An 11,605-nucleotide genomic window follows, 5' to 3' on the forward strand; every position below is an offset into this window, starting at 1 on the left:
TCGAATTGAGGCAGTAATTAAAGTAAAAGGAGCCCCTACCAAGTATTGAATACATATACAGTAAATGAACATACTTTCCTGAAGGCCAACAATTCACTAAAAATGTATTTTTTTTTTATTGGTCTTTTGAAGTATTCCAATTTTTTGAGATACTGAATTTTGGGTTTTCATTAGCTGTCACTTGAAATATATCAGTGTGTGTAATGAATTTATATAATATACAAGTTTCACTTTTTGTATTGAATTACTGAAATAAATCAACTTTTTAATGATATTCTAATTTACTGAGATGCACCTGTACCTATATGAGAAGATTCAAACATTTCAGTGACCCAAATAAGTGTGTGCACCATGCTGAAACGGATAAATCGTTTATTACTACAATATAAAACATACAAAAATAGATTTTTCAACAAATTTCTAGCACCGGATTTTTGTTTAACACCTTATTTGGCTTCTACTTATGCTTTTCCACCCAGGCAAAGAAATTACACCTTGCCTGTGGATTTGATGTGTGCCCCTGAGGACGGGCGCATACGAAAAACTGCTTGCCCAAATTTGGTCCAGGTTTCTTTACAGTCCGCAGCACACATGGCTCGTTGTGGGAGTTACACAGCGGCGGCTGGGGTGGTCCATGCAAAACTGATTTCCAAAAGTCGGGACAGGACCCCTTCTTGTTCTCCTGATTGGGTTTGGTGGCGTTTTGGATCGGATCCTGACAACACTCTTCTTTCTTATTGTTTGTCAACCCAAAGTTACTTATTTCATCGTTGACAATCGCTTCAGTTCTGGTGTCAGTAAGCAGGCTTTGGGTTGCAGAGCAGCTGTTGCTGTTTCCTGTATTTTCGTGGATCTCTGGTGTGATGCCACCAGTTTTTAAAGCTGTCTTAGAGTTTCCTGCTGAGCTTAGGCTCTGACTTGAAGATACCACTGGGCTCAGTTTAGGTTTAAAGAAGGTCAATAGACTGCCCTGGGGTTTAGTTGTCTTTTTAGAAAGTTTGCTTTTTTTGAATGTTGATGACTCTGGTAGTCTCTCTGAAGGTCTCTTGTTCTCAGAACTGACACCTGTTGCTGACGGATTGACGTTCTCACGAATTTCCCCAGCCTCTTGCGATCCAGGCAAAGGCCTTTCACTGTTTTGAACACCATTGTGCTGATCAGAAACCTTAACAAGAAAGCGCAAGAGTTTCTGCTGCTTCCCCATGAACTCAGGCATATAACAGGTGCACAGAGCAGGGCACCTCGGACTGGATACAAATGTACAGCTTAATTTAGCCCATATGGGACAGTGATCAGAACCCTCCACTTCTGGCATGATGTCTGAATTCAGTAAATGCTTCTCAGCCAGCAAACGACTGGCAAAGATATAGTCGATGCGGGTGCCATAGTTGGTTTGCCTAGCACCAGTACGTGAAGACCAACATGTGAAGGCGTTGGTACGTGTAGGATGGAAATAGCGGAAGGAGTCAATAAAATTACCGCCAGACACACAATTCTGTGCGGGCTCAGTACCTTCGTCCTCGTCACTCTCCTTCTCTGCCGGGCTAAACAGGAAGCTGTCCAACCATTTTCTGCCTGGATTATCCTCAAAATTCTCCTGTGTGACATGAAAATGAGAACTTTTGGAGATATTGTAAGTTCTGTGGTACCAATTATTCATAACATTTCAGAGGCAAACAACAATAACTGATTATCTTTAGAACCAGACAAGAGCTTCTATTTGTTAAATTTGTAAGACTATGAATCCTGATTTGTAGTGTAGTATTTATCAACACGCACCACATCATCTGGGTCGCAGTGGTCTATGGGCCGATGAGAAGTGTTTATATCGCCCAAGATGATCACGTGACTAGACAGAATACCAACAATTACAATAATAATAATAATAATAATAATATTAATAAAAAATATTCAAAATGAACATAGACACTGCAATGGTAAAGGTGCAATTCTAATCTTATACTGCAACATTAATGTAAAAAATAATAGATCATTTCTTGTGTACCTTTTGGGCCCCACAATCGCCTCAGCTCTGCTCTGTAGGAGTTTGTAAAACTGCAGTTTAAAAAGCTTCCTTTCTGGCTTTTCTGGATCTGCACGCGGGCAATACACATTGATGACGGTAAGTGTCTCAGATCCCTCTGCTTCCCTGTGGGAAATAATTAACACGCAATTTTCAAAACTGCAACAGACTTGTACATCAGTATAGTCAGAGGACAGACTTTAAACACTAGCAATACCAAATAGGCTCAATGATCAATAACATTTCAACAAGCCCTTATAAAGCACACAATTATAGGCTGTAGCATTACATTTTCCATTTACAAAGCGAAGTCTATGAAGACGCGGTTTGCCAAAGTTTGGACTGGAAGGACCTGAATGGTCTGCACAACCCTGACCTCCTGAACACCTATGGGATAAACGGAAACACTGGGGTTCTCACCAGACCTCTAGACATGGCCAAATCCACAGCCATTTTATTGACACTCTTCCTAGATGAGTGAAGGCTATTATGGTAGCTAAATGTTAAATGTGATGTACAACAAAAACACATAATTAATGTGACTGGTTAGATTTCTACATACATTTATCCATATACAAATGAAGTATCTTTTCTAACTATACTTAAGATAGTGACAGGACAATCATTACAGTCATTTGACAAGTGCAGGTAGATGTTAGAAAAAAGTAGAGATATACCCTGAATGCTTGATCTTGTGTTGGGTGATAACGGCTCTTCCTTCATTATCAAGCGATTGGAGGTCCGCTATGGAGAATTCTCCCTGATCACCGTAGCAACCGACGGCCTCTGTGTGGTTGACAAGGCGACCCGTCAGTCCTTCTTCTGCAGCCAATGGGGTGGCGGAGTCTTTACAAAACGTCGCGACACCTGTTTAGATAAAGTGCAGTAAAACAAACAAGCAAGCCCACACACACACACACACACACACACACACACACACACACACACACACACACACACACGAGATGTGCAGTCAGGTGAAGCAGGTGAGGCAATGTCTCGTGTTATATTTCAAGAAAAAAAAATTATATTAAAGAAATGTAAAATTATATATTTTTTTTCCAAACAAACTTTATCTCTCTGATCTGTGGTATAAATTCCATTTCTCTATGGTTCTGAACGCTGAGAGGGTGTCTTGAGAGGGTAAATGGACAGTTTCTAAGTGTCTAGTTCCTGCTGAGAAGCATGAAGGAGGAAGTGGGATGGTGGTGGGTGCTCTGCTGGTGACACCGTTGGTGACTTTCAAAATGAACCAGTATGGCTGCCACAGCATTATGCAGCAACATGCCTTCCCACCTAGTTAACACTTAATGTGACTTTAATTTGTTTTCCAACAGGACAATAACAGAACAATTGCCCAAGAAGGAGAGTGATCTAAATGATCTGATGGTTTGGGATCAACTGGACTGGGGAGCGAAGGAATACAGCTAACAAGCCCTCAACTAGAGCTGGAGCTATTGATTATTTTACTAATCAAGTATTCTACTGATTATTCAATCGATTAATCAAGTCGTCTTCTTCTTTCGGCTTCTCCCATTAGGGGTCGCCACAGCGGATCATCCGTCTCCATACACAAAAAAAAACCCACTCTGTACAGTGTTTTATTTATGTTTTAGTTTGAAATGTTTCAAAACTTTCGAAACTTTGTCGTTTTCTTTGGGCTGAATCTATGGAAGCCCGTTTCTACCACATAAAAAAAAAGTTTGCCAAATTCTAACTTTTTTTTTCCCTGGCATTTGTGACTTTATTTCTTGTAAACATCCAACATTTCTAGTGCATCCACCGTTTACCATGGTATTGGATTAGAAGTTTGAAGCTGTTGGTGTATGAACGAGGCATCTTCTGCTTCATCTGTATTGTTCGGGCTCCTCAAGAGCTGATATTTAGACAGAGTTCTCTCAAAGTTGAAATTGCAAGAAAAAAGGTCAAAATTAAGCAAACCTCTTTTTTTTTTTTTTTTTTAAATGGGCCGTAAACAGGTTCCATATGAATTTTCTCCCGCCGTTCCTCCTTTGTTTCATTCATTTTTCATTCTGTGTTCCCTGTCCAGAGCGCTCCAGAGTTTAGCGGGTGGTGCGTCAGTAATAACGGTCCGCAGTGAAACACAATGCTCGATGTGTAGTTAAATGGACTAAACTAAGCTTTCAATTATTTATTTAAATTTTTTTTTATTTGAATTAATCGAGGAATCGTTTCAGCCTAAACTCAACACCATTGAACTCTCCAAAATAGCTGGAAAATCATTTCAGGTGACTACCTCCTGAGGCTGACTCATGAGATAATGCCATGTGTGGGCATTGAAGCAAAATGTATCCAAGTTGAAAAAAAAATTAATACATAATATATTTTATAACAGTTTTTTGTTTACTACCTAATTCTATTCATGTCCTTCCATAGTTTGGATGCCTTTAGTATTAATGTAGCATGTAAAAAATAAAAAAGTGCTCAAGAGCAAGAGTTACCCGAGTATCCAGTGCGTCCCCGGCTGAAGCTGAAATAAGAGTTGTATCCATCCACAATTGCAGTCCTCTCGTCTAGCAGGTCACCTAAAGGCACATGGATAGAAGTTTGCTGGAGACATGTCACCCTAAACCTTTTTGCACCAACGGACCAGTTTTACACAGCACTTTTCGAGTAAAATCAATCACATATATGCATTTTATATTACTAGTATACATACTGCATGATTTAAGGACTAATTTAATTAGTACAATTCTCTCATACTGACCACTGGATGTTCAACATGGACACATGAACACTGAGGATTTGAGAATTAGAATGGTTGCTCTCCACAAAGATGCCTGAGGCTATAAGATCATCACTGACACCCTGAAACTGAGTTATAGTGCAGTAGCCAGGGTCATACATAGGTTTTCCAAGACGGGTTCCACTCAGAACAGACCTCGCAAAGGTCCATCAAAGAAGTCGAGTCCTCCTGCTGCATGCCAGGTGCAGAAGCTGCTTCCAAAAACAGATGTATAAGAACAGAAGCGAAAACTCCGCTTGTCAGCGCTCAGACCGTACGCCGCACACTGCAGCAAGTCGGTTTGAATGTGAAGCGTGTAAAGACCTGAACTCTATCGAGCACCTGTGGGGGATCTTCAAGCGGAAGATGGAGAAGCGGCATGTGTCTAACACCCGGCAGCTCCGTGATGTTATTATGGAGGAGTGAAAGAGGATCCCAGCAACAATCTGTGCAGCTCTGGTGAATTCCATGCCCAGGAGGATTAAGGCAGTGCTACATAATAGTGCTCACACAAAATACTGACACTTTGGCTAGTTTTGACATTTTCACTTAGGGTTTACTCACTTTGGTTGCCAGTTATACTGAAAATAATGGCTGCATGTTGAGTTATTATTAGAGGACAGTGAATCTATACTGCTGTACAAGCTGCACATTGACTACTGTAAAATATATTCAAGTTTAATTTCTGTAGTATTATCCCTTGAGAAGGTACAATAAAATTATTGCTGAGATGTGAGGTGTACTCACTTTTGTGAGAGATATATATATAAATAATGAAAATGTAACTGCCCTAACACAACCTCATTAATCAATGAATAGAAAAAAGCTGCAACTAATACACGAGTGAGGAATTGGGAAATGCAGAAATGGTCGGATTATTTAAATTATATATATATATATATATATATATATATATATATATATATATATATATATATATATATAAACTTTTTTTTTTTTAAATAAACCACTATAAAGCCAGCGAAAGGGAATAAAATAGGAATAAAATATATGTTAAAAAGATTGTATTCTCTCAGTGCAGCCCGGTACTGGTCCGCGGCCCGGTGGTTGTGTCTCCTGTCCTACAGCATCGCACATGACTCTGAACAGACTCTATTATGACCCCGCTTTTACTTACGCGTCACTTTAGTCTCTTGCACGCATATTATATCAGCGTCGAACGCGTCCAGCGCCGACTTAATGCCGTTTCTAAAGGTCCTTATGCCGTTTATGTTCCAACTGACAAGCTTCATGTTGCAAACAAACACTACACACACCACTATCAGCTTGCAGCTCTGTGTACGGGAAGTGCGCGTTTCACATCTCGCGAGATCATAAAAGCGCGCTCTTGCGGTTATTCTCTTTCTAAACACGGGAATGGCCGGTGTGCGTTTCAACTTCCGTGTGTCTTCCTCCAAATCCTGCTCCCTGATCGATTCTAAATATTAAAGTATCCCGGTCTAAAAGCTGGAGTTTACCTCGAAGTGACGGCTCTATTTCTAAACGGCTCCTAATCCAATCTACCGTGTAATAATGGTTTATTCTACCATATATATATATATATATATATATATATATATATATATATATATATATATATATATATATATATATATATATTTTTTTTTTTTTTTATAAAATCCCTCCTCCAGTCAGTGAAACAAGCAAAAGTGACGGGCGCATGCGCAGAAACATCTAGGCCATATATGCAGTCTAGAAATTGTGCTTGTAGGAATTGTTTGGTACATACACTATTTAAGACTTGCTGGAAAATATTATGAGGAAAAAAATATTGGCAGTCATCTAAATACCCAAAGAGGCATAACTACAGCAGCATGTGCGAAATGCACGTAATGACACTCCAGTGTATGAGTAGTGCATCAGGTAGTAAAAAATAAAAAAAAAAAATGAACATAGTAGTAATTGAGAATCTTGAAGATCCTATCGATCAGGAGTGCCAAGTCATTTTAGGGGGGAAATGATTTGCATGCTTTGCAAAAGCCACCGGATGTCACTATAATCAAGAGCTGAAAGGGTGGTAGTGAATTGTCAGGATGCAGGAAAAATAATTCCAGATTGAACGGAGTTTATCTTAACTTAAAAAGAAAAATATAACCAAATGATTAGTTGTCAGGAATATTGGCTTAAGGTAAGTGGTAGGTCAGTGATTAAGGCTCTGGGTCACTGATCAGAAGGTTGGGTGTTCAAGCCCCTGTATCACCAAGCTGCCACTTCTTGGCCCCTGAGCAAGGCCCTTAACCTTCTCTGCTCCAGGGGCATTGTGTCATGGTTGACCCCAGCTTCCTTACATGGCTGGAAAATGCAAAGAAAGAATTTCACTGTGTTGTAATGTACATTTGACAATTAAAAACCTATATATAATCAGCTATGATGTGAGCTTGATGTTGGGTTGACAAAATAGAAATATTTCGATTTACTTAATGCACCATTAATAAACATGCTCCAGCCACTTTAATAGATAGGTTAACCATGTACCCTGACACATCCATGCAATTAGTCACTCAGCCAATCCTGTGGCAGCACAAACAAAATAGTGTAAAAATAGGTATGGAGCATCAGATAATGTTTGTATAAAGTATCAGAATTCAGAAAATAAATGTGATCTTAGTGACTTGGAATGTGGTATGATTCTTGGTGCCAGACAGGCCAGTATGAGTATTTAGGAAACCAGTTATCTCCTGGGATTTTCCTTCAAAACAATCTGGCTAAATAAAACAAACCAGTGAGCAAGTTCTGCAAACGAAAATACCTCGATGACGAGTGAGATCGGAGGAGAATGGATAGGCAGGATTGAACTGACAAGGAAAGCTGCAGTAACAATGTCAACAACGGTAAACTGTAAAACACAAGATTGAGGCAGATGGGCTACAACAGCAGCAGACCATCACAGATTCTAGTCACTTCACCCAAGTGCAGGATTCGAGGCTACAATGGGCAGGTGAATTAAAAAAAGCATTGTATCAAGTGTGAATCCATGGACCCAACTTGCTTTGTGTTAATAGTTGAAGGAACTGGTGGTTCTGCAAGTGTAATTAACACAAATCACGTCAAGCGTATCTGAGTTTTGGTGCTGACCACCTTGTACTCTTTATGACCTTAATTTCCCAATCCTGTAATGTTAGAGTGCTAAAATGTCATGTCACAAATCACAAGTCCACTTAATCTGGTTGTGAGGACTGGATAATGATATTAGAGTATTTTACATTGTAATAGAGTGCCACTGGTGTGTTGGAGCACAGGTGGTGAATGTGCATCTGATAATCTGTAGTAGTTTTTTGGTGGATTCCTTCCCAATATAAGTATTGTGTTGATGTACAGAATATAATAATATTGTCTACCGTCTAGCATCAGTGGAAGTTACCTACTAATCTAGTTTTATAAATAAAATACAGTAAAAACAAAAATAAACAGTTATATACTTATCCAGCTGCTCTTATCAACCACAATCTTAGTGTTTACTGACAGGAAGGGTTTGGACCTCAGCGTGCAGTGGTGGAGAACCAGAAAAAGACAGAACTTCATGTTGGTTTTTACAGACGTACACGTCCTCACCGACGCTGCTATAACATCTCCTCGGCCAAAGAGATTTATGTGACGTTCTGGAGGATACACACGCGGTGATCTGTGCTACAGACAGGTACACATTCTTCATATACAACTGTAATAAACCTTTATTTTAGTATGTAGTAAGTTTTATAGGTCTATACCTATCCTACTGTGATTTTGAAATGTATAAGAAAAGAATGGCATTTTGAGATTCCATCTTCAGCAACTACTCTCAGTATGCAGAGGACCACATACAGGGCCAGCAACACTATTGAGAGTTCTGAAAGTGCTAAAGTGAAGATGTGTTTGTTTTTTATCTCCTGCTCAGAATGGAGATTAAAGTGTCTGTTGATGGCGTCCAACGCGTTGTTTGCGGCGTTACCGAAACGACAACGTGTCAAGAAGTAGTAATCGCTTTAGCCCAAGCTCTGGGTAAGTTCTTTATCTGGTCAATTCTTTGTACATCTTAAATGTGAAAAGGTAATAATGAATGCAAGTCTGACATCTGGGCAGAGAACATGAATAATATTTATATATAAAATTATTTAAAGTTCTTCAAACTTTTTTGTACTTTTAATACACTTTGTAAAGTACTGAAAATACTATAAAACACTGAATGCACATTTATCAGTAAAAACATTGCATGTGTAAATTTGTATTCACACAAATTTACAGTATAGAAGCAAAATGTAATTATAAAATTAAACGTGTCCTCCATACGATTTTTTTTGTTCCGGTTACACAGATTGCGTTGTCTCTCCCATTGACGATAAACTTGTGTTAAGGGTTACGATTTAACAAATGTAATTACGTGTCGAATGCCGCAGCTTTTCTTTCAAACCCTGAGAATTATTTCTATATGTTCTTCTGTCAAACGCATTCATAAAGGCTATTTGGAAAAAATATATACACAATTTGAACCAAGTGTAAAGAAAATTGGATCACAAAACATTAATTACTTGTGTGTGTGTGTGAGATTTTTATATATATATAAAAATATATATATCCCACACACACAGTATATCCCTAAAAATAAACTTTTGGGACACCCAGTATATTAAAATATAGTTACTGAATGCTACTCATTCTACAAGTATAGTCCCAGAGACCGTATGAATCCAAAAACATCATGATGATATTTAGGCATGAAGACCCTATTCAATTGCAGCAGTGGTCTGATTTGCGCAACGCTTGTATTCCGTCTACAGGTCGTACGGGTCGCTACACTCTGAGAGAGAATTTCAAAGGCTATGTGCGCCACGTGAGCCCCGACGAAAACCTTGTCGAGTCCCTGGGGAAGTACGGCCAACAAGCCAGGGAGGTCCAGCTCTCCCTACACCACCTAGGACCCTCTCAAGTGGACTGGCCAAACAAGCCACGTGTTCAGTTAAGACGGGTCGAGGGAGGAGGAAGACTGTGCCGGGGTAGCACAGGAGCAGCCTTCTACCGCCAGAGCCTCCCTCCGCTCTCTCAACGACACCCCGTATGTCCCCCTGAAGAGGCGAAGAGGCCCAAGAGGAAATCATTAACTCTGATGGAGGAAGCATGGAGTTGGCTGGAGAATCTGGGAAGGGGAAGAAAGCAGCAATCAACACGAGATAAGAGAGAAAAAGAAGAGAACGATGGAGAAAAACGACGACTAGATAAGCTAGATAAACTAATCCAAGGCTCCACAGTATTACAAGGGAAAGATAAAAATAGAACAGACAACAAAAAATGGAAGCCCAGAGAAAAGGATGACGAAACAGAGTTAAGTGAAAGTGTAACGGAAAGTAAAACACAAAAGAATAAAGAAGCATTAGTCGTTAAAAAGCCGGTCGAGGTTTCAGAACAGGAAGGAGCCCCAGACGCAATGGAGAACCTGAAAAAATTAATAATCCAACAACAGGCTAGTCTGAGAGGACTCAAGCTTAAAATAGCCTCCACTGACAAACAGATTTTTAAGCTTGAAATGCAGCGAGCAGAATCGATGTCTGACGAGGAAGAACAGCTCGCGTTTTGGATCAACGAGCTCAAGGCAGAAGACGGCTACGAGAAAGTCCTGCAGAAGCAGTTCCTGTATTTGAAAGACAAAGCAGCAGAGTGCAAAAATAAGTTAGAAGAGTATAAAATCAAGCTGCAGAGGATAGACGTCACAAACATAAAACCTCAGTTCCAAACGAAGCTTGAGATCTCTGATAGAACAGAGACAGATCCTATTCCAGGATGTCCGGAATCAGTGAGTGAGAAAGAGAAAATAGCCACCGATATCCCAGATGGAGACAGTAAGGAGAAGATGGCAATCGCTAGGGTGGAATCAAAACTCCCTTGCATTTTAGTTACTGGGGAAGAGATGGCAGAAGCCCAGCCAAGTAGTCCAACAGAGCTTAGGGAATGGTGGAGTCGATGGACCGAAGCTCAGAAATCCACCTCAGCATCGACATCGAAAGTTGTGCACCGCTCCGAAATTATAATCCACCTCCGAAGTACAAGAGTTTAAAATTGGACACCAAGACTTATGTAACATTTCCATCTCTGTATTAAAGCTGACTAATATGAAAATCAAATAGGCAGCACGTCACAGGAATTTGTTTTCATAAAACATTTATTTCAATTGTTTCATTCCAGACCATTAACAAAAAAAAAAAAAAGAAAAAAGAAAAAAAAAAAAAAAAAGGATATAGGAAAACCGGTGGCTCAGCAGTAACGCACTGATCTCCAGGAAAGAAAAAGAAAAAAAAGTTTTAACAGTAATATTTGATTTTCAGTAAGGAGCACAGCAAATAGTCTCTACATGAAATCCTGATCTTATAGTTTTTGAATGGAACCATTTGTATTGTGTCCCCTTTGTATCTCACAGGTTATGTAGACTTTTTTTTTTTAAGTTTTTATTTTTTTATTTTTTTGTTTGTTTTAACCTCCCACTAACTAAATAGCACACATTACATATAGTATACTTTATCCACAGGTCTTTCTGGATACAGTTTAGTATCAGATCTACTGAAAGTTTGCCACTGTAAGATTTTTTTTTGTTTTTGTTTTTTTGTTTGGCATTTATTCAGGAAAAGAGTATACCTCTACTGTGTGGTCGGGTTTGTTTTGTTGTTTTATTTAGAGACTTGAGGCACCTTAATCTTACTTTTATTTTTACTTGTTAGAAGCATATTAAACTGAACTTTTTAAAAATAAAAAGCAAAATGGTGTGTGCAATGGAAAAGAAAAAGATATATAAAAAGGACTGCAAAATATGAGAACCCATTAGAAATTCTGCACCCAAAAGCAAAACACAG

At 39.1% G+C, this 11,605-nt stretch overlaps 2 protein-coding genes across 2 annotated transcripts; one reads left to right on the forward strand and one right to left on the reverse strand.

Moving 5' to 3' along the window:
- Positions 1–355: 355 nt before the first annotated feature.
- apex2 (APEX nuclease (apurinic/apyrimidinic endonuclease) 2) lies at positions 356–6,097 on the reverse strand. Its single transcript, XM_046872414.1, has 6 exons — positions 5,908–6,097; positions 4,486–4,569; positions 2,701–2,890; positions 2,006–2,149; positions 1,780–1,849; positions 356–1,597 (listed from the first exon to the last, which is right to left on the reverse strand). The coding sequence occupies exons 1-6, from the start codon at positions 6,020–6,022 to the stop codon at positions 458–460; spliced, it is 1,743 nt and encodes a 580-aa protein (XP_046728370.1). The 5' UTR covers positions 6,023–6,097; the 3' UTR covers positions 356–457.
- A 1,817-nt stretch (positions 6,098–7,914) lies between these two features.
- Positions 7,915–11,449, forward strand: rassf11 (Ras association domain family member 11). Its single transcript, XM_046870915.1, has 3 exons — positions 7,915–8,427; positions 8,665–8,768; positions 9,545–11,449. The coding sequence occupies exons 2-3, from the start codon at positions 8,666–8,668 to the stop codon at positions 10,813–10,815; spliced, it is 1,374 nt and encodes a 457-aa protein (XP_046726871.1). The 5' UTR covers positions 7,915–8,427; position 8,665; the 3' UTR covers positions 10,816–11,449.
- Positions 11,450–11,605: the final 156 nt, after the last annotated feature.

The sequence above is a fragment of the Silurus meridionalis genome, chromosome 17 (assembly GCF_014805685.1).
Source record: "Silurus meridionalis isolate SWU-2019-XX chromosome 17, ASM1480568v1, whole genome shotgun sequence".
Taxonomy (NCBI): Eukaryota; Metazoa; Chordata; class Actinopteri; order Siluriformes; family Siluridae; genus Silurus; species Silurus meridionalis.

What these genes read in the sequence shown, in the direction of transcription:
- rassf11 (XM_046870915.1), top strand. Translation starts at nt 8,666, where the DNA reads ATGGAGATTAAAGTGTCTGTTGATGGCGTCCAACGCGTTGTTTGCGGC. An exon ending in CGCTTTAGCCCAAGCTCTGG is followed by an intron (nt 8,769 to 9,544) that starts GTAAGTTCTTTA and finishes TTCCGTCTACAG; the next exon opens with GTCGTACGGGTCGCTACACT.
- apex2 (XM_046872414.1), bottom strand. Translation starts at nt 6,022, where the DNA reads ATGAAGCTTGTCAGTTGGAACATAAACGGCATAAGGACCTTTAGAAAC. An exon ending in GGGACGCACTGGATACTCGG is followed by an intron (nt 2,891 to 4,485) that starts GTAACTCTTGCT and finishes TTATCTAAACAG; the next exon opens with GTGTCGCGACGTTTTGTAAA. An exon ending in CACAAGATCAAGCATTCAGG is followed by an intron (nt 2,150 to 2,700) that starts GTATATCTCTAC and finishes TATTTCCCACAG; the next exon opens with GGAAGCAGAGGGATCTGAGA.